This window comes from Melanaphis sacchari, unplaced genomic scaffold (assembly GCF_002803265.2).
Source record: "Melanaphis sacchari strain LSU unplaced genomic scaffold, SCAv2.0 Contig2_pilon_pilon, whole genome shotgun sequence".
Classification (NCBI taxonomy): Eukaryota; Metazoa; Arthropoda; class Insecta; order Hemiptera; family Aphididae; genus Melanaphis; species Melanaphis sacchari.
In genome coordinates, this window is record NW_020271173.1 from 6,734,678 (window position 1) to 6,759,733 (window position 25,056).

The 25,056-nt window shown below is 22.1% G+C and overlaps 1 protein-coding gene across 1 annotated transcript in view; it reads left to right on the plus strand.

Moving 5' to 3' along the window:
- Positions 1-1,279: 1,279 nt before the first annotated feature.
- LOC112595889 (zwei Ig domain protein zig-8-like) overlaps positions 1,280-25,056 on the plus strand; it is a 249,910-nt gene continuing 226,133 nt past the window's right edge. Inside the window, exon 1 of the mRNA XM_025341278.1 lies at positions 1,280-2,005. Coding sequence (XP_025197063.1) covers positions 1,927-2,005 — 79 coding nt within the window. The 5' untranslated portion in view covers positions 1,280-1,926. The remainder of the gene's footprint in view (positions 2,006-25,056) is intronic.

A 25,056-nucleotide genomic window follows, 5' to 3' on the forward strand; every position in this document is an offset into this window, starting at 1 on the left:
GGTTATTTCCTCTTGCACCGCCGTCCGAACGCTGTGTACAACAATATAGCCGTGCGTATACACACAATATATAATAATAATAATAATAATATAACGATGACGTGTAACATAAAAATGACGTTAAATTTCGTTCAGAATACAGGTACCCCGCAAGCGTTTTCCTGGTCGGCCACTGTATTATATTATATCGTTCTTACGAGGTCCTCGTGTTATTATTCATGTATATGCAGCGAGTTGTCTATTAACAATGCCTAAATTATGGTTATCAATAGTATCTATTAGTGTTTTATAATTTTTGAAAATTAACCGAGTATAATTTAAGTGTATAATATTAAACTAAATATTGTTCATGCATTTTATTTTTACAAGTAACCAAAGTCCATCTTGTAGGTATATCTTCTAAACTAATTGATAATTTATTAACTATTGCCACGAAACGTATAGTTTTATAATTCAAATAGTTATTCGTTAACATTTTTATTAATTTATTTAGATCATCATTTAAAAAATAAAACTTTGTATTGCTTAAATGGAATTAAAAAGCAGATTTTAAAATATGGCGATTGAGTAGGCATATATTATGCTTCCTTAAAAATTCCAAAAGTATTATTGAACAAGTAAATGATTTAAGAATAAATCGCATTACGTGAATGTTTGACGAATCCCTCTGTGTTTGGTATGTACGTATACACGCGCGAAAACGGAAAAAAAAAATAAAGTTGAAAAAACACCACACACAAAAACAAAGACGACACGCAATTGAAAGAAACGAAATTAATAAGTGCGTTGGTACAGTTGAAGAAATAAAGACGAATTTCCGAGAAAAAGACAGAGAGTGAGAGTGAGAGAAAGAGTAAAACAGAAAGAGAGAAAGAGAGAGAGAGAGAGAGAGAGAGAGAGTGATGGACCAATATATAATAATAATAATAATAATAATAACAATAATAATAGTGTGAAAGAAAACCAAGGAGAAGTAGAGGAAAGGAGAGAGAGGGACATAGGGAAAGAAAGAGATAGAGTGAGATCGTGTGAGATGGGTGGGGGAGGGGTGGGAGTAAGAAAGAGATACAGCGAGTGAGTGTGCGAGAGAGTGACGGGTTGGCGTAGCCAAGAGCGGACGAGGATAAACGGCGAAAAACCGCGGAAGCACGGTCTAATTTTCTGCGCAAGTTCGTCGCGCCAACGTACCCGCCGGGGGTGCGAGAGATCGTGGCGACGGGGGTGGCAGCCGCGTTTTTCGACGACGACCGTGTGTGCGTGTCAGACTCCGTCGTGGTAAGCCGGTGCGCACGGTCCGGTTCGGTGTGTTCATGTATGCGTGTGTGCGCGTGTGTGTGTGAGCAAGTACGTTTTTTTGGCATTTTTTTTTTTTTTTTGTTCGTTAATCGTTCCGTTTTTATCTATTTTATTTTTTTGGCGTTCGGCGTCGACCGGCCGATAAATTTTACGGCACGGCACAGTCGTGTAAGTTTACCCCCTGTAAAATAATTACCTATTTATACGTCTTCGGGTTCGCGTTCATTCAAACTGTCTCCGGCCAATATCCGCGGCCGTGTCCGCGTGTGGTTTCAAATTAAATAATTGAATAAATAAAACGTAAAACGTCCGAAACGGTTTCGTCCTCCGAACGAGTCGAAGATGATCCACAACGACTCGTGTCGTCGGTGGTATGGAGACAATATTGCCGCATCAATCCGTGGACCGTTTGACTGTTTAAAATTCGTTTAGATACAGTGGTGGATTCGTGTGTGTGATTCACCACCGCACGGCAAAGGCATCAGTTGCGTATTACGCAGCGGGTGAAATTTAAAAAATAAAAAAAAAAACACTGCTCGCGATATCGACAAAACTGCAGTATTTACCAAACACCTCTGTCGAAGTGTCGACACGTCGTTTCGTTTCGGGGATTCTGTTCGGGGCAAAACGATGATAGTAAACATGTGTAACAAAACATTGATCGGATGGCTGATCGTCGGTGGAGCTATTCTGTTAATGCTGGCCACGGGTAAGAAAAAATACCAATAATATAAATAATGATATCAACGTAGTGTCGCTCGCGAATCGATGACCGTATAAAGTAAACGAATTATAAACGCCTCTACAGAGTTACGTAGACACGGAAAAGTGTAAATTTATTATACTGTGTAATATTAAAATAGAGTGATTTTTGAATAAAATATACACAAAAACGCGCAAACGTAGTAGCATTGCAATAATTAACAATATTATTATGTGTGTTTGAAATCAGTGTTATTTTAACATAAAATAATAATAGATGACATTTATCATTTTTAATGTTTGAAACACTGTATTGGATAATATTATGAAAGCCATTGTGACCAAAGCATCCTACATTTTAAGTTAAAAATATTATATCGTATTTTAATGTTCAGATTTATTTGATAAATAAATAAAATATTAAACATATCAAATAATTAACTAATACTCATTACTTCAATGATCGCTACTTAAAAAATAAAAATATACGAACAATAAAATATTATATCTGAATTTCTCTTGGCCTAAAACGAATGTATTACTTGCTCACCTATATTTCGTCTACACGTAATAGATGCTGTCAAATAGGTGATAAGTCCAACTCTGCCTTTATTATTTACTTTAAATATATCAATAATTTATAATATACGTCATATAAATTTGTACAGATTAAATTAAGATTTATAAAAACATAAATAATTCTATTGCTAAGTATTTATTAATAATAGTTTTTATTGATATCAACGATACTCACTCAATCGACTTTACAAACTAAAACACACACATTTATAAAACATATCATTACATTACACGATCTATAAAATAAATGGTAGATTTAGATTGAAATAATTAATTATATTAGTGTCCGTATTATGATAGAAAAGTTATTACGATCAATTAAAAGTGTAGAATAGAGTTTTTCTGTAAATAAAGATGAATCAACATTATACAAATTACCTTTAATATATTATTGTTCAATTTTTAATACTTTCATTAATCATAGCATAAAAGTACAAATATAATATAGTCACGTAATAGTAATATAGTATATACTAAGAAATATCTTAATTTATCGCAGGTAGATAATTATAGGTAAGTTTATGTTAATTATTAACACATGCAAATTAAATTAAATATTTTAAAAATCAATATTCATTGAATAAACTACGACTCACGACCCGTTTAATATCTGTACATTTATAACTACTAAATCGCTTATCTTACTGAATACCATATTTCCAATGAATTATGTTATAATTTATTATCTCAACAAAAGCTATAGACAAGATACAAAGACTATGTTAGACAATCATCTCATTTCAACCATTTAGACGAAAGCCAGTTATTTGTTATCACTATAAACTATAAAGTTAAAAGCAATGATAAATAATTATTATTTGAAAATAAAACTTACTTATATATAGAATAAAGTAATTCATTTTTAAAAGTAACTTTTGAAAACTGTAAAACAACAGTTTATTAACTATATAACTTTATCTTAATAAAATTAAATTTAATTTAGTTAAAATCATAATCGTTTTTTTAGTTACGTAGATACAAATAACATAATGTGTAAAGCACAAATAAAACCCAAAAACTTATTTTTTTATTTTATTAGTACAAAACTATTATTAATATGGAACTTTTAATATTATGTATATATTATATTTTAGTAAAGCAAAGTTAGGTCAGGTTTTTACTTTTAACATAAAAATATTATCAATAACACCATGCATATATAATTATCTATGATGGTACATTTATTTTTTATTTTTTAATTTTGGTTATATTCAAATCAAGAAAAAAAGTGATTGCCTTGAAACTTGGATTCGAAATTATAAAATACATATATATATATATATATCATCAAAAAACCACTGATAAATGAAACATTTTTGTGTAGTAATAAACCGTGATAAGTGAATGAGATAACCATAATTGATTAAAATTATACTGTGTCTAATATTAGGAACATTTAATACAAACTGTCTAAAATGGGTTGATTCAGAGAATTTTACTTTTGCCAGATAAAGTTTTTATAATCAGATGGATAAAGTTTAAAGAAGTTAGCAAGGTAAATGAAATCCTTTTTTGATAATTTGTTCATATTTTTTGAAACTTATATAATTAAGTTTGAAACGTCTAAAAAATGTATACAACATTATTAGTTTATGTACAAAAAAAAAAAAAAATAATAACTTTAACGATTTAAATACATTTTTTTTATCATTATCTATAGTACATTAGACCACTGTACTCATTAATAAAAAATCGCGAGCCACCAATTTCAACAAAGAATTATTTTTTATAAAATATGTATGTAATACAATTTAATGTTTTGAAAAGGAAAAATAGGAAAAAAATAGCTTATATTTATAATATTTAAATAACACAATACATAATATTATATAAATACTCTATTATAATATACATCGTAAATAATGATGTATTTCTAAAATGTTTAATTTACCTGCTCTAACATCTAATTTAATACATATATAGAATAATGTTAATGCTTAAATAACATTTAAATTTTAGGGTACATAACATTGTAACTTTCCACATTTTTATGTAATTTAATTTTAGGTAAAATTTATATAGGGACAAAGTTCAATAATAATTAAGTTCAATCATATCGAAAAGTTCGAATTCTATTAATATTTTTTGGCTTTAAAAATCAGTTAAAATATAAAATATACATGATGGGTACTGTATATATATTACACTTTTACCATCTAAATATTATGCAATTTAAAATACATTCTTTTTATATAATATTAAATTTTGGTGAATAATTTTTAGCATTTATTTTTGTTTAAGTGTATAATTAAAAAAATAAAATATTATCATTAAGATACATAAATAAAATTATGGCGGAATCATAAAAACTAATAAATTTAAATTTTTATAAATAAATACATAATATACTATTATATTAATACTGTATGATTATACATTATTTTTTACATCTATATTTGTTATTACAAACTGAGCAATAATTAACAATTTTTTTCTCCATTAAATTAAAAATAAATTTGAAATATGAGGCTTCATTGAAGTTAAAAAGTATCGAAAATAGAAGATATTAAGAATGGTTATTGGGTATTTAACAGGTTTTTCTTTTATCTCAGCGTCTCAGCTGGATTAAGATATTAATAGTCAATAGTTATTAATGTAAAATAATTTTAAATATTCAAATTAAATAAACTAAAGTCGGAAAATGGTCCTGATATCCATTTACATTATATCTCAGTTAGCTAGAATAATGTTAAATAGGTATACAGTTATTAAATAGTTTTTTTTTTTAAAAGATTTTTAAAAAATAACTAGAAAGCAGAAATGGCAATGTTATTTATTTAATTATTAAAATACTTCCATGACAATTATTTAGAACTTTTTTTCTTTAAAAACATTATTAATTATTAATTTTGTGATTTATTGAGGAGTTAATTTTTTAATTTATCTTCTATTTAAACATGTAAAACTTACAATAATTTATTTTAAAAATAAATAAATATATTAATTCTATTTGAATTATCGAGAAAAATATTATATATTTAAGGTTTTTAAATTATTTTTAGGTAAATGTAAGTTATATAGTATGTAGTGTGTGGTATGTCTATACTTAAGTACAACAGTGTACCTATTTATTATTATGTTGTACCTACTACAGTTTCTAAAATTATTTAATTAAAAATTTAAATGTATTTTTATATTTGTATGAATTATAGTAAGTAGGTACATACGTTTTGTTGATTTCATAATAATACTAGTACATTATTGTATACATATTTATTTTATAATACACAAATCTTATATATCTATGTAAAGTTAATCGGATAATATTATGTTTAGGAATAATATAAAAAAAAAAAAAAAATACAAAATAATATATTGTAATGAATAAAACTATGAGTATTAAGTATATTCAGTTTAAATATTAAGGGAAATTAGAATGTTAAAACTTCTAGTAGACAACTTACTTTGCAATTAATGAGAATTAATAATTAATAATACAAGTATAGCTATTCGATAAAATGTTATTAAATTTTCTCCATGAAGATATGCATGCATAATAATTTGCTCATTATTTTAAAATACAAATTTCAATAATAATTACAGCTAATAAAACCTTAAAATAATATTTTTTTATTATTTATATGTTAGTAAATAATAATTAAAATAATTAAAATTAGTAATTTAATAGCTGATGATTTAATAATATCTTGTACTATTAGCAAATGCTAGTACTTATTTCTAATAAAATATAACTCATTTAAACAATACAATATAATTTATTAAATGTAATTTACATTTGAATATATATAGGTATAGCAAAACCATTTATATAAATTATCATTTCCTATTTAATTGAATTATAGTATTTTAATAGTTGATAAATTACACATAAATATATAATTTTTAATTACCACAAAAATAAAAATAAATAATAGTAACTAAATTATTTGCTTATTTTATATATATATATATATATATAATTAAGTTTTTCGGGTCATAAATGTTTATGCATTTTAGTCTACAGACAATATAGGTAATGTTTTTAAAATCAAATATTTTGTTAATGCATTTTCAATTATTACTAGGAAGTTATGATAATATCTACTGCTGCAGGTGGATTATGTTAAAAATGTTATAAAATGGTACACGATAAAAAACTACCATTGGGGAATAATTATAACATAAAATTGATTTTTCTAAATATATCATGTTGTTAAGTGTTTAAATTATATATTTGATGCACTAATTATTTATTTATTATTTTTGAAAAAAAAGAATACTGAATACAGTTTTCAATTTTGAAAAAACAATGTAAACAACTTGAAAAATATTTTAGATTTATAAAAACTACGAATATCTTTGAAATGGTTTTTACCTTGATCTTATAATATATTATTATTATCATTTTGCTCAAATAGTTTTATGAATTAGGTAATTTAATTCCATGCCTGAAGTTACTACATACGATTACGAAAATAACCGTGTAGTATGTAATACGAAAGTCCAAAATGCCTAGAGCGAAGATAAACTAACTTACCTACATAATACTGTAAGAATTCTTAAAAGACATAAAAAACGCAGATTCAAGTAAATATATATAATTCCAACTCTTCATTTCAAAAGACAGAGAAGTAAAACTGAATTCGTAATTTGTTTTATTAGCTATAAAACTACAAACAGGCGTCACCGAAAAATTTGCGATTTAAGTACGACCTCGAATATATATACTATGCATACGTGAATAGCTCGGTAATAGCACGTTTTAAGTCTGTATAGTCGTTTAAAATGATCTCCCAGTCAGCCGAATAAATATATTTGATTCATAGTTCCTTGAAACTTAGAATTGTATACAAATTATTTTTAAATACATTATTAATCTCATGGATGATAAAAATTCCATTTCATAATGTTTCAACGCAAAATAAATAAATATAAAATACAACATTTAAGTTATTGAAATGTAAACTAATAATTTATAATAAATCCATACATCTCCAAATAGAGTGTTCTTTAAAATTATTGCTATTAGGTTGTAGGTCCAATTACAAAGATCATGGTGTGGCAAAAAACTACTACAGGATTATGCAGTATATCTATATCAGATTATTTTTTTTTTTTTAATGCGATATGTTTTTGAGTTTGTAATTTTTCAAAAGAACCAAAAAACTAATAATAAATATAAATTATTGTATAGTCGTATTTTATGTAAATAATTATACATAATAATATTATATAAGTATAAAAAAAATGATATAAGATTATATTGCAAAGAAAGATAATATAATTTATTTAGTATAATATATATATATATCTCAATTATATTATAGCTTAATTCATGCATAAATATATACGAGTATATATATATCAATATTTTTTTTTGCTAAAAATGTTAGTAGTCATTAATAATAATAATAATTTACTATTATATCCCAATGACAGTTATGATTTGCAAAGTGAATTTTAGAACACAATTTATTGTGGTTTAGTGGATTTACTCAATATAGATAACAGTTTTAAGTATTTATGATAGTACATTAAAACTAATTTAGAATTTTTTTAAAACATTGATATTACTTCACTCTTTTTTATATCAGTTTTTAATACATTTTCTTGGAAACTTTAAAATGTTAACTTTATTCATTTTCTAAAAAAGTTTAGTCGCAGAATAACCTATTTTTATTCACTAGAATTAAAAAAAAAATAACAGTAATTTTTAACTTAATACCTGTTATTTTTGAATGATATAAAATTGTTTTGAATTTAAGAACAACTTTAATGATTTTTGTGTATCAACCAACTGTGGTTTCTAATTAATATCGCGTAAATATATATTTTACGAAGAAAAAAAATCTATGCAACGTTCACACACTGTATTAAGAACAGAAATAAAAATTAAATATATTAATATATCAATTTTAAGGTTTAAAAATAATAATAATAATAGCAGTGAAACTATAAATGTGGACAAAACTGTGTAAACAACAAATAAAAAAGAAAAACTAAATCGTTGTTTAAAGGTAATTTAAGTTTTTTAATTGAAAAATATAAATTAATTGTTTAAAAACAAAATGTATTAAATAATATCCAGTAAATATAATAATATAATCTATATTTTAATAATAAAAAAAAAAAAAACTGTATCTAATGGCCTTTGCAGCCAATGAGCCAATGTATGTTAAGATCAATAAAAAAAAAAAAAAAATTAAAAACTATATTTTTCTAATATACATTTATTTTATATTATAATTAAAACTGCAATTTTCTATCTGTATATAAAAATGAGAATATATACCTATATAAAGTTTTATTTTCAATATTTTGAATTAAAATAATCCTTTACATATTTATATTATATTATACTTGTGAGTACAAATATTATAATAAATTACAAATACGTAGTGTTACTGCGACACTGTATGTATATTAAAGTTATAGAATGTAGCTTCTATCAAAGACCTGTCTAACAAAAAACATAAAAAAAAGAATTACATTTTTTCATACTGATTTAACTCCTTATAAAAAAAGATAAAAACACATTGCTATATCTATCATATCGAACACAATATTTGTATGTTCCCCTATTAAAAAAAATGTTTGGGATATTTAATTAATATTTTTATATTTTAATTATGTTTATATTATGATATATTATACGTCTTAATTTCTTCATTAATTTAAATTAGCTAATTCATCACAATCGTTATATTGTTAATATAATTATAATTGAACTATTTTAGTTTCTTTTTTTTTAAAATTATGATTGTTCAAAGAAAATCATATTAAAATTGCTTGAAATACTTACGATAGAATAGGCACCTTATAACTCTATAATAAGACTATATTAATAAGCATATTTCATAAACACCAATATTAATAAATACACGTAGTTAAATATTATAGTTGTAGTTAATTTAAACATAATCTGAGTCCATGTTTAATACAAAATGACATAATTTGAATCTAATAAAAAAAAAAAATAGTTTCATTTGTTTGTAAATTAGATATTAAATTATTGCTATTAAAAACATACTTGGATTATTTAAAACACGTAAATCATATCACGGTTCACGAGAGTTAGAAATTATAATATTATAACTTAATTATTTATGTAGTCATGTATAAAATACTTCTAAAAAACGCGTACTGATATCATGATAATAAAATATCAATAACAAGAAAATTATTTACTTACTTGTATACTCGCATACAAACAAATAATTTAATTACTGAATTCTATAACTGACATTGTCAGACACAAATACCAGTGAGCTTTTTAATAATACTAGATATACAGCGTTAAGATACTTTGTAACATTTTGAATAATTAGAAAATTATTCGTTTATGAAGTTTACTACATAGATATTTTATGGAAGTAATATTTAATGGCAATACAATATTATTTTGTTTACACGTTATATTAAATTTCATTATTAGTATGATGGCACACTATTGTATTTAAATTAAATTGACTTAGTGCTGACAGCTACTAGTATATAATATTATAAAAACATACAATGGAATTACATCTTATTGTATTTAGTCACATATACCATGCATTTCACAAAAAAAGTATGTTGCGTATAATATGATTCCGTTCGTTTCGTTACATACGGTAGACCTACGAGAAGAAAGATAAAAATGTAATTATTATGTTAAAAATACAATGACTTGTATAAGTATTTATTAATATTTCTAAAATTCAAGTATAATAATTCAAAACAGCTTTGCATTATGTTTTGTTTCTAACATTTTCTGCGAGGTTGTTTGAAAGTCATTTGCTGTTATTTCCCGCAAAACAAATACAAATTGTAATAGAAAAGTATAAATGGCAAATATTATAATAGAATATTGTACTAAACAGCAAAATGGTTATATGATAGTTTTTTTCATGAAACTTGCAAATTAAAATAAATTTAAAATACACGTTATAGTCCAATATTAACAATAATAAAATTAAAATACAAAAAGTTCAAAAATTCAATAGGAGTAAAGCTAAGTAATTCAATTTGTATTTAATTATTTAATGAAGTTATCTTATTTATTAGTGGAAACTTAAGTTAAATTTTTCTTTGTAAAAATATCTATATTATACAAAAAATAGTCGTACACTAAGTTCTATACTAATATACATTAATGAAAGAAACTTAAATAGTTAAAAATTATTAAATATATATATTAATAAATATTATTAAATAATATGTTTCACAATTTATGTTTTTCCTTTCTAATAAACAGTGTCTAAGAAATATAACAACGTCTGATAAGGAAAATGTAGCACACGAGTTACACATAAGTTATGTTACGTTTAAAGACCATAAAAAAAAGGAAACTATTTTGAATATTATCTAATAATCGAATTTTGGTCAAACTGAATAAGTAAACAAGGTTTTTTTAAAACAAAAAAATGAATTAAGTCTTCATTTTTTTTTTTTTTAATATGAAGTTAATATCATAGTTAATTTATTTACAGCATGTAATATTTATTGTTTATAAAGATTAATAAGATAATCAAAAATTACATCTAAATCATTAGAGTTGATGAACTTGATAAACATGTTTTCTTGTAATATGCTTATCAATATTTTATCATTGAAAAAGTAGAACTTCAGATTTAGAGTGGGAACACTTTGTTTTTTTATTTTAAATATTTGAGGGTAATTCGTTGAAAGTGTAATAATCTGATAGAATATTCAAATTCATCTGTAATTATATTGCATCATTAAAGGAATTTATTTGTTGAAATGATTTCAATACATCAGCAAAAAGAAATGTTCTTCAATATTAAAAAAAAAAAAAATAGATCATTAATAAATAATATAAATAGTAAAGGAGCCAAATTTAAACATTAGGTACATCAGACAAGACAATAAATGTGTCTGATTTGAAATGTTTACATCTTTTATATTTAGGACAAAATCCAAGATAGTGAAAGGTCATAATAGGTCATTATAGGTCACAATATTATGTAGTTTAGATATACATGGTTTAACTTATAAAAAGTTTTATACAAGTCGGAGTAAAATATATTAATTAATTGGGAGACAATTATTTAGTATACATCATTTAATATAAATTTTTGAGAAATTAACCAATTTTTAACTACTATTTTATCATTTATAAATCCATGCTGGTCAACACTTTATAATGAAAAAAGCAACAATGTAATAATTTTAGGTATGACGAAGAAAGTGTCGTCGGTGTTGTAAAAACTAAAAATGTGTAGCCATCATTTTTTAAACCAATTACTAATTATATTTAAGAAAAAGTTTTTTATTGAACTTACTAAGCCTGGCAACTGAAGTCATAAGCTGTGGATAAGAACAGTAAGCAGGTTTTTTTGTGTAAGGTTTATTTGTAAATTGTGGTTAGTACATAGTTGAAACACATGTGCGTAGGCGTGTGCGCTATGGTTCGTCACTAAGAACTCGGATGGTCACCCATCCTAGAGCTAATGATGTCGGCCGATGCTTGACCTCAAACACATTAATGACTGAGGCCAATCATCGCGTCACATTAAGAAACAATTTATTAAACAACTGAACAGTATAATATTATAAAAAGGTTGTAATAGTTAGATATTATATTAATTATGTCCTACAGTTTTGAAACAATAAATTATTGACAATATCAGTATGATAATCTATTATTAGAATCATTAACATTGGAATGAAATGGTATATATATATATATGATTTCATATATTGATAATTTAAAAAAGAATATCTCAAAATTATTATTTCGTAATAGCTTACATACAATAACTTCTGACTTCAATTATTACGTTACCGCCTTAGATGTTAGTGACAAAAAAATGCCTCTATCTCTGTAAAAAAATGAATAATTTTAAATTAGACTTAGTTTATTATCTTTAATTCCACTTTCTGTGACAAATTTTACAAAAATTGACATTGTAATAAATTAAATCAATATATTGTGTAAAAAAGTCAGTTTGAAGTAGTTATCAGATACATTTTGGTAGTATAAATTTAAATTATTAGAGTTTGTACATGATTCTTGTGGTTTTTTGAAAAAAAAAAAACTATACATTTTTAACATACTTAGTATAAATTTCATGTTTACTGGCAGTTTTTCTAAAATTTAGTTAATTCAATATTGTTTTGAAATAATTTATCGAAGTAATGTATAATATTCATAAAAAAAGTAAATTATTTAAATTTGTCACAATAAAGTAATTTATTTTTATTTTTTAATAAACTGAAGACATTGTAATCCAAATAGATCAACACTGATTTAATACCTTGTTTAAGAGCATTCAATTCACAGAAATAACTTCAATACTAATTATACGAAATATTTCAAGAAAACCAATATCATCAGGATTGATACGTGAAAATTTCTTAAGTATGCTGAAAAAATTAAATTACGACTTATTGCTTGTCGATCAAGTATTTTTGAAATAGATATCTTGTAGAGTAACAATCAGAGAAGCAATATACGAATGTGAAATTTCTAAAATAGATAACTTTTACTTTAGATTTTTAAATTTATATTTTAGTAATTTATTTTATTTAAAAAATATTCAAATAATAAAATTGCATTAATATATTAAAATTGATTTTTTTTTTTTTTTTTAATTGACTGAATGTATATTAACTTAATATATTGATTACATTTTAAATGGTTAATATTAATGAATTTATCAATATTAGTAATAGAATTCATTAGATTATAATCTCTAACTTTAGAGATCTAAAATAAAATGAAATTATTTTATCAGATATTAATTTGTCTATGTTTATTGATTCCATCTAAACATTTAAATACTTTCAGAATATTATGATTACACGATATTACAAAACGAAATTTAACTCAAATTTATTAAAACAATGATAATAATTGTAATTCCATTAATTTGCGTAACCACGACAGGGAACATTGGTAAATAACGTATGTTTACACCAAAAACATCGATGATAATACATCCAACGTTTAAATATATATATATATATATATATATATAATAAAACTAATAACTTCTAAACGACGTGTTATTTGGAATTTAGACCGGTGAAAAAGTTTTAATTTAATTGAAAAATATCAATAAGTTAACTAAAGTTGATTTTATATCGCACTAACAACTGTATAGTAGTTCACAACTTACCAAATGCGTATACTTATTATTGTCATGTTTATCCTCGTTCAATATAGGAAAAAAATAATTTTACATTCGTAAGTCCATTTTAAGATACTATTTGTTATTTATCATTTATGTTTATCGGGAAATTGTATGGTACGTCAAAATAGCAGTAAATTTTACAAAAAATATTGTAGTCATAACAAAATAATAATAACTTTAGAAAAGTTAATTAGTACATTTTGGTTGCATAGAGCTATTTTTCTAAAAACTATGTTTGTGGTTGTTGCTGTATTCAAAGTCAAATACAATTCAAGGTGGTAAAATTATGTTTGTGATTTATGGTAAGAATATATTATTATATTTAATGTTTTTGTTTTATTAGTACCTATCGTATTTTTGAGTTTTGCTCCACTATTGTTAATATTTTCAAAACTTTTTAAGGCATTTAGTCATTATGTTATTTCATACAATATATTTAATAATTTGCATGATTTTGGTTTATGAATCTAATTTATTGGTTAATAGTCCAAATATAATATTATATAATATTAAATAATATTAATAATAAAGATATATTAATATAGTTTTATTATTATTTAAATAATAATAATAATTTAATAAATAATAATATTAGTAACATTATTTAATATTGTTATATTGAATAATATTGTATAATATTAAATTCATTTTGTTTGTATAATAATACATTTTTCCCCTTTTAAGATTAATGTCATATTATAGTGTTATTTAAAATATATCTTAAATGATATGGTTTTTTTTTTTATTCTATACATTTCAATGCTTTTCAAAACAAAGCAATATGATTATTATAAAACTAACTCACATTGTATAGTATATAAAATTAAACACAATCAATACATTTTACATTTAACTTACTTATAATATTATTTAATTTTACAAATAAACATTTTGTTTATAACTGAAATCATATATTTACACTTTACTTAAATGGACTCTGAAACGTTAAAATTTAAATTCTGATCACATTTTAAATTGAAATGTCTAGCTGCATACACGTAGAATGATAAAATCATTAACATGTGCTTTGAATTACATTTTCTCTCGTTGACAGAAAATTAGTTTATTAAATTTTATTGTTTATTTTATCAGATCAATATGAATTGTTATTTTAGAATTCTTTTGCGCATTGTGATTTTAATGTAATATATGCTTACAATTTTTTACACAAAGACAAATATAATCAAAATAATAATATGATCAAATATGATCAAATTCAATCTAAAATGACTTACGTTTTAACAGTAAAATTTAATAATTAAACTTTAAGCATTTATAACGCAAAACTGTTCCTTAAGTTTCGAAGTTTTAAGGTGCCAAAGCTTAGGAAATCATTGTTTTAGGGATAACTATAATACATGTATATCATAATATTATATGTATACATGCACATACACAAATATGACTTTTTTTTTATCAAAAATTGTTGTTTTTTCAAAATAAATAGTTAACACATTTTTTAACTTTTAATACTTAAAAATTTATTTTTATAAATATTATATTGTTAATACATTTTTACGGAAAATAAAAAGTTAATAGCTTTTCTTATCAATAACCATTTATAAAATTCAAAAAATGTACTGTTTTAAATAAATTTTGTTTAAAACCATTTTTATTTTTAATGCAATAATTCATTTAAAATCTAATAATATTATAGTATATATATTATATATACAATTTTTATTTTACAAAATTTGATTTTTTAAACATTATTCAATTAATCTTTCTTTATTTCTTATAGTAAATATGAAAATAAACTATTTATTTTTATACTGTGAACAATTTTAATTTGTGTTGTTGCATAAAATAAATACGTGATATGATTAAAAAATAATACATCATATCCAATTTATTTACATATAGATGTTCTCACAATATTGGTTTACAGAGCAGATTATTTCACAAGAAAAATTGTTCAGTATGTAAATTGTGAAAGCCCATTATGTCTGTGACAGAGCTATGTAAATATAAGCGTTAAAATTGTTAAATCATTAGCATATTAAACACAAGTTTGTATTGGGTTTGATATATCAGAACTTTGATCAAATTTAAACATTTTATCATTTTAATGTTTAATAACCAATATATTTTTAGAAGAACCATAACGGACATGTAGTGATATTAATTTGAAGTTGCTCGATATTGAAATATTTGAATCTTATATTGTTATAGTTTATTTAGAGTTTGACGATATTATAATGGATAGTAAAATAAATGTGGGTATCAACTATCAAGTTTTTTTTTAAGAATAGTACAGAACCACTCATCCCAAGTGCATACCTGATACATCAAACATTTGGTAAAAATAAATTATATTTATAGTGACTTACTGTTAATTTATAATAAGAAAGGGTCATATTGAGTATAAAAAATAAACTGGATTATACAGACTTTTTCTCTCTATAGTAGTATAGTCTCAACTAGATATTAGGGACGCTAATGGTAGCTCCGGATTTTCTTGTCATTTTCTCTTGTATAGGTTCATAGATGACATAGAATCATTCCTAGTACTTATATAACTTGCTTAGATAAATTACACTTTAACTTTTTTTTGTATTCCTAGAAAATATTAAACTTGTCTATAGTATTAGGCATTAAAATGTTTTGATAAATGACAACGAATAACAATATATATATATCACCTATATTACTGTATAAAATAACAAGAAGATAATTAAGGATATATCATACTCGCATTGTTTCCATCTTACTCACGCATAACAATGCAAAATTTACGTTCAATATAACCAATTGGATTCTTTTGTTTTTGAAATTAGAGTTAATTCACCTGTTATAAAATTGAAATTAATATTTTGAGTTAGCATGACGAATACAACATGTTATGTCGGACCGACGTCCTTTTTACACTCGAATTCCCAAAATGTATTATAAGAAAATAAACATAGAGTATTTCAAATAATATGTACACTGCATTTTATATATAATCATAGGTATTATGATTAAAATAATAATGGCCTAACTAACTGAACGATCTTATACAAGTGAATTTATACTTTTCTATCGTTATTAGCATGTCAGTGAAGTATAAAAATTATACCAAATCAAGAATAATTGTTTATGAGTTAAATTTAAAAATAGGAATTAAGATTTTTTCGATGTAAAAATTAATGAATTGGTCAGTGATTTATGGATAAATTGTATGTGTCACGACAAAAAAAAGATAAAATAAAATTCAAAATATGCTACAGGTATTTTTAGTATTTTATTATGCGTGACTGGCGAAGTTGTAATAGGTTAACAATATGATTTTTATTAATATTATTATACATGATTCTTAGTAGATTTATTTTAAATATAGAAAAAAAATATTAAATATCTATACTTTTTATTTTATAAATATGATTTGGCTTATTTATGCATAATTTTATAATTGGATAAAACGAGAAATTGGATAGAGTTCAAAACATGTATACTATATGCATTTTAATAATTAAAAATTAAAGTAGTAAAACCAATAATAGTCATTTTAACTATAATCAAGTTTTAATTTAATATTTTATCACAAATTTAAGTTAGTAAAAATAAAATAAAATAAACACCACCAACATAAATAATAAAACAAAAATTGATTAGTAAATAATTAATTATTTTTCGTATTTCATAAATTTAAAATATAATTTTATATCTTGGCAACTATGTTTTGGATGGTCTACTTTTTGATGAAGCAAAGTTGTCAATTAAAGGTAACCTTTTAGTTAAAAGCATTTTAAGTTAAAATGAATCAAATAATCTATACGAATACCCCACAAAATGTATATTCACTTCTCCGTTTAACTAAACTTAAAATACTTATAAATAATTTACTCTGCCAAAAAAGAATCATTGTATATAAAAAAGCTTTGTGAAAATATGCTTTTGAACATTAAATAAAAATGTGCTTTTTCATACAGTAAATTAAAAATCTTAAAAATAAAAATCATAAAAACAATAAAAAGTATAACTTTTTTGAAAATATATTTTCTTAATTATTTAAAGTTATTAACTGTTAAAATAACCACTCAATTTATATGTAAATATATAATATATTAAAAAAATGAAAATATGTAAATAATAAACTATTTTGTTTTAATTATCTTGCTTATGTATCTGTATTTGATGTTAATAAATTAGTTCTTTAAAAAATGTAAGTTGTATCTGAACTGAACACAAAAACGTCATCCAATAATGTTTTTGTCAGTATACTCCATTTTTTATTTATAAGTAAAATGTATATAAACCAAACCTTTTAAAAATACATAACATAATTCTATGAAATGTAATTACTTTTATTCAGTTTATTAGAAAAACCTACTTAGAAAGTATATAAATTAAATTTTAGAGTTATTTTTTTTTTTATAAATTAAACCTATTAACTCAATTTGTTTGTAGTTAATAAAATTATAACATAAATTAAAAATAAAAATATATTAATTAGTAAAATTGTGTTGATTTTTTTTTTTTAGCCTTTTACATTTTTTTATTTGGCTTAAGAATAAAACAAACAAAAAAAAATAAAATATTGAATTTTAAATTTTCATAATAAAAATTTGATTAACCTTGACTTTACAATTGTTATAATTGCTATCATTTTTATCCCGGAAGATAATAACTATCACTTGTTTTAATACTTATAAACTGTTATATTTATTGCAATGCATTTTTATAATTTTAAAATAATTAATTGTTTTGTGAAATATACTAATTTAGAAAACAGAAAGTAGAAATTTCAAATCTAATTTAAAAAAAAAAAAATAAATAATTACCTAAAACTAAAACAGCATAATTAAATTAATTTAATAATATTAATTGATATTACATTTATTTTTTCATGAATAATTTTAACATAGCACTTAACAGTTCTAATAAAATACAGTTCTCCGAATTATTATACCTATATATAATTTTATATAAGCTATTATCGCCATCGACTTTATGGCCGTTGTTAATAGAATGTTTGGTTACTTTAAAAATCGACAATATAAAGCAATAACTGCTACTTGAACGCGATTCCTAATTGATACGAAAAAAAAACAAATAGTCTTAGCTTAATCTATTGAAATCGACGTAAAACTTAAATTAATAAAATAGTTAAAAACATGAGTAAATACGTCAGTTGAATTTATATTATCAACTATCGATTACAATTTGTCTATCAACCATGTAAACGTAACCAAACGATAATTGTTTTGTACAGCTGTAAATTTTATTATAATACAAGTTGTTTAATTGTTTATCACTTAATGTTAGAATGAAAAACGTATATTTATATTTTTTCCAGTAGGTAATATGATATAATGTGCACATAATATATAGGTATAAACGATTGTATGATTGTATCTATCAGTAAGATAGACTTTTAAATCCTTGACCTAAATATTATGCATTATTATAACATTAGCATTGCATATAGTACATTGATATTCAGTTTAAAAAAGGTTTTAAATTGTTGAGGGTTGAGCACTATTTTTATTATATATTTGCATTACAAAACAACAGAATGTATTTAATAATATAATAAGTTATACAATATTTAACTAAGAAAACTAAGAAGACTTAGAAAAGCCTAAATAGCGCATCTATTTTAAATGCATATCATTAAATATTTCACAATTTATAGTATCAATGTATAATTACAAAATATTAAAAAGAAAAAAAAATGAGCAAGTGGGCATTATTCTTCTGTACAGTAGGCGTCAAGTAAGTCACAGTAATGGATGTTTTAAACTAAAATGAAATTATATAAAACTATACACGAAAAACGATTCTGAGCGAAAACAGTCTATTATCCAGCGTTGCTAAGTAAATTTTGTATTCTATTTTTTTATATTGTTATTAGTAAAGTAATTTATTTTAGTAATACCTACTATAACAGTAAGCTGATTTAATTTTTTCAATAGAAATTTAATTTATGATATTATTAATATTTAGTTATAATAAAAAAACATATATATATATATATATATATATATATATATATAATATATACTTTATTAAATTATTCTTTAAATACTATCTTACCATAAAATAATGAAAAAGGCTGATGGTATAAATATAGGTAATATCTTTAAATTAACAGTCATATTTTGAAAATATAATTATCTCTAGTAACATGCGTAATATAAAAGTTTCAAATCATCACAAATATTATTTTTAACTAGAATACGGATTTAAAGGCAATATAACTAATAAAAAAAGCATTTAAAATTTCAAAAAATGCATTTAATTTATAAAAAAAGCAATTACAAAATTTATAGTAAATCGAATAGTTCGTATATTGTATATTTTTATTAGTTTTTGTTAAAAAGAAAATTGTGGACTGACTAACAATGTTGAATCTAGTATTTACGTATTAAAACATATTTTAATCTATAGATACGTAGTATAAGTACTTTTATAAACGTTAAATCAACTGACAATACCAAATATTCCATAAATTATTTAGCAATATCGATAAATATCGCAGATAATAAAACCCATTAAAAATAAATGTGTACTATTTTCAGAAGACTTATTTTGTGTATAAAACTATCAAATTCATTGAAATTAAACGGAAAAAAAGAAATTTATAAATCAAAAATGCATTTAAAATTAAAAAACTCAAAAAAAATGGCAAAAAAGGAAAAAACAAAACATATTCATATTCTTGAATAATAACACATTTGTGTGTAAAAATTATTTTTTTATTTTAATTATTAGTAAAAAAATGCTTTTGCCTTCAAATCCAAACCCTAATCATAGCTATATAATAGACATAATTATGCAGTTTTTAAATGTGCTACATCAACCATACTTTACTTCAAATGGCTTTAAATATATTTATATATCTTTTAGAATTTTTACTTCTAGTATTAACTACTTATGAGAATTGTTTAGTTATTTTCAATATTTTTACTTAACAAAACATTTGTATCGAAAATATTTAAACAAATATTAATTTTATAGTTACATCGTGTCACCAAATTTTGCAATAGTCAACTGATACCATATTTTAAAATTCTTAAAATTTTTTAAAAATAATTATTTATATTGTTTGATTTAAAATTTTATAACTTAAACTATTATATTAATGGTATTATATAATTTAAATTTCTAAATTTTTATTTTTATTTACTAAAACTTGTTTGATAATTTTATTTTATTTATATTTTTAAGTACCAATCATGGTTAAATTTTTACTTATTAATTTCACGTCTGTAATTTTCATTAATTCTCTATTCTTATTGTATATTTATATGAACATATAGTATGCTTAATTCTTAATTTTAAGTTTTAATATAAAAGGTGTTTTCCTAAAAAAGATTCTTTGATTATTTGTAAAAATAATTTATTTAAAATTTAAAAATAATAATCAATATTTAATAAAGTAATAATTTATTACATCATATGATTTACCAATATATTTAACTCGAGTTTAAGGTAAAAAAAAATTCTACCCTAGAAAAACTAATACAACTAACTCTGTTAGACTGTGAAATCAGGATAAGTTAAATTAGATTCCTTGGAAGCCGTTTATGAAACTTGCGGACAAAATAAAATTGGTTTTTATTTTTTTGAGTTGTATATATGCAAACATATAAATATTTTTTTTTTTAAAGTAAACTGTCTTCCACCAATCGCAAGTAAAAATTGATATACCATAGTTAAAACATATGAATTTTGGCAATCGCATATCCAGAACTACATATGATAAAGTATTGTGTACGCATGAATAAAAAATGCTTTAGATTTATCTAGAAATTCATAAGATTCATTTTCAAAAAATTATTATTTGTATTTGTTTATTTTCATTGATAAATGAATAAAATAGTCAATAATTCAAAATACTTACTTTACAATATTTGTTTCATATTGACCATTACAATGCAACTCTTAAATAATTGTAATATATCATTACTATATGTATATAAAAATATATTTTTAATTAAATTATAGCGAAATAATTACACCCTGCAGTAATATTGAACGTGATTTATTATAAACTTATAATATAATTATCCTTGATATTTGTATAATATAACAATTAATATATTCTAATTGGCTTATAACAGTATTAATCGTTTGCATAAATACAAACAGAACATTTATAATATGTAATAGTTATACTAAAAATAACATTTTAATTTTTTCTTTTATTTATTTAATACGACATCTAAATAAACAGGAAAAAAATTATGAGTGTAATAAATTCTCATATTTTAAACTCAAAAAGAGAATACACGAAATGTGGTTGCTTCACATAAAAGTTTTTGAATAAATGCGATATTATTGCGATAAAAGTCCATTGTTTTTACTACAAAACCTTTTACACAGCTATGGAATGGGTTCAGTACCACAATAAAATAGTATTAGGATACAATATATTTATCAACATAATACACACATGTTATTAGTACGCGTGCAATGACAAAAATAATTCTAATTTTTTTTTTTTTTTTGAATAGTTTTACTGTAGAACATATTATATTATAGAAGTAAATATTTTTTTTTATACATTTGTCAATAAAAAAGAGTGTTAAAACGATTCTGTTAAATGTATGAACGTTTAAATGATAAATTTAAGTTGATTGAAATATATTTATATTTAAATATTTAGTTTGTTTTATATAATAAATTTTGTATTAATTAAAAACGAAAACTGACTGTCAGAAGTACCTTTTAGATATTTATTTTATTGATATTATTCAATGATTATTAAAAATTCTGTAAAAAGAATATAAAGTATATTTAAATAATCTAAGAAGTTAAAAAAATATTGGTAAACCTGATTTTTAACTAATGTATTTAATTTTAGTTACATTTAAATTTTCATATTTTTTTTTATTAAATCATAATTGAAAAATCATGTTCACATTTTCACGTTAACATACAATAATTTATATTATATAAATATTATATATTTAATTTTATATTTATATTTATATCATGACAATTTACTTAAAATTATATATTTGCAATCATTGCAAATTATTGAATTTTAATTCATCAAGTTATTAATTATCGTTAACCTTTAAAAAAGTTTACATGTCATAATATGCACATGCATCCAACAAGAGCTGAATATTTAATTTCATTTTTAGTATTATATTAAATAATAAATATACACAATACGTTATTTTAATTTAATAATACAAAAATTATTTTTATTTTAATTAAATTATAGATACATATTATTACATGGATAGTCTTACCATTAGTACATTTTGTAATATTCATCATTTATCACTAGACGTTATGATGAATTTAAAAGTATAAAGCAAGTTCAGTTATATTTAAAATAATGTTTACTTGTCCAGTTATTTAAAATCCAAAAATAAATAACGTATTTTATTCACCAATGAAATTATTGAACTATAATAATAATTATAGAATCTTTCTATAATGTAATAAGTTTCATAAGCTTAATTTTAAATGTTTCTATAATTTTGAATATGTCCAAATAAACAACAAGCAAATGTGATATTATAAAAAAATTACATTTCTATGATAAAGTTTTAAAATATCTACTTAAAAATGTAACATGAAATATTCAACTGCCGTCATAATTTTTTTTTTTTTGTTCATCATACCACTTTAACTCTTTAAAATTATTCAAATTATTATAATTCTAGGTACAGCCAAATAAAAATAAAAATAATGATAATAAAAGAAAACATTAAATAAATTTAAATTGTATTTAATAATAAATAATAATATTATATGTATTATAATAATATTATTATCATGGAAAAATTAATTAAAAAATCCCAATGACGGAAATTTACTTATGCAATATTGGTACATTGATAAATAGGACTGTACGTTTGATTTTAAAACACATTAATAATATTTAAAGATGAAAGACCTTTAATGGAATAGAAATCTCAAAATAATAATGAATATGACACTGCCAATCGAATATATTATTATCAGTTTTGAATTAACAATCATCGATGTAGGTATATATTATAATGAAATAATAATTTGATGAACATTTAAATTTGAATTTTGTTAGATACCTTATCCATTATAAATGTATATTTCTATAATTTTATTATAATTAAATCAATATTTTACTATAATTTTTATTAAAATTAAAAACCTTTTTAACAAAAAGATAAAAATGAAAAAAAAAAAACATTCCAGTGTAACGAATTTATAAAAAACATAGTTTAAGTAAGATACTCACCTCTAGAATTAGATAGGTTGTGCTTAGAGTGAACATGTTTTATTTAAAATTGATAGTGATAAATTTTCATAAATGCAAAAATGAATCTGAATGTATATCATCATATACTTTCATTGTATAACAGAAACAATATATAATTCATGAATTTAAATATTACAAGTTGTTAAAATACAAGCATAATACGCTTAGTATTGCATCTGCTTAAAATTGTATGCAAATAATAATTTAAATAAACTACACTTCTTTTCTTTTTTTTTTGACATTTTACTAATAATCTTAGTATATAATAAGGAATTTCAAATTAAACTTGAATCATATAAACTGCAGGTAACTTATAATAAAAAAAATTGTACTATGTATATATCGAGCGCAAAAAATTTAAAAAATACTTTGGTATACTATATTTAAAAAAAAATCACATCACATATTTATCATTCATATTTTAATAAAAATATTTCTTTATAATATTAAGAATTGACAGTTAATGATAATTTAAACAAAAATACGAATATTTTAGCTTTTATATTCGCATAATAAAAGTTTTTTATTATGTTATGAAAATATAGTCGTGGTATACTATAGTAAATATAGTATATCGTGGTAAGTTTGATGGATTGGAAATTTGATGTGTATATTATTTTAGGTTTATCATTCACCGTGAATATAAACAATAATACAGACCTCAAATTCTACTATACGTTGATTTACGGACATTATATCTAGAGTAGTTCGTTTGAATGGGCGTTTTAGAGGTATTATGTGTCTTTATAAATTTCAACAAAATTAATCATTTCTTTTTTTTTTTTAACTCTATATCATAGATGTTTGATATTTATTATTTTTCATTTTTACTTCTATTTTAAATATGCAATTCCTATGAATATAAAATGTTTAACTTTAAATGAACATTTGTATCACAATTAGTTTAAATATTCTTAGTTGATCAAAAAAAAAAGGCAATTTTAATAATAAATAAATTGTTTATTTTTATACTTTGATGTTATAATATTATGACGATAAATTTATATATACCATCTAAGTAATAAATATACATGTTATTTTAATAAAAATGGAAAAAATGTAATTTATTGCAAAATACAATTTATTTGAGTTTATTTATTTTATTCATTTTATAATTGTGTAGATACTTATTAGAAAATAAAAACATCAATAAATTATGTTATGTTTTATAGACGAGAAAAATATTTATTAAAAAATTATGCTCGAGTAAGTACT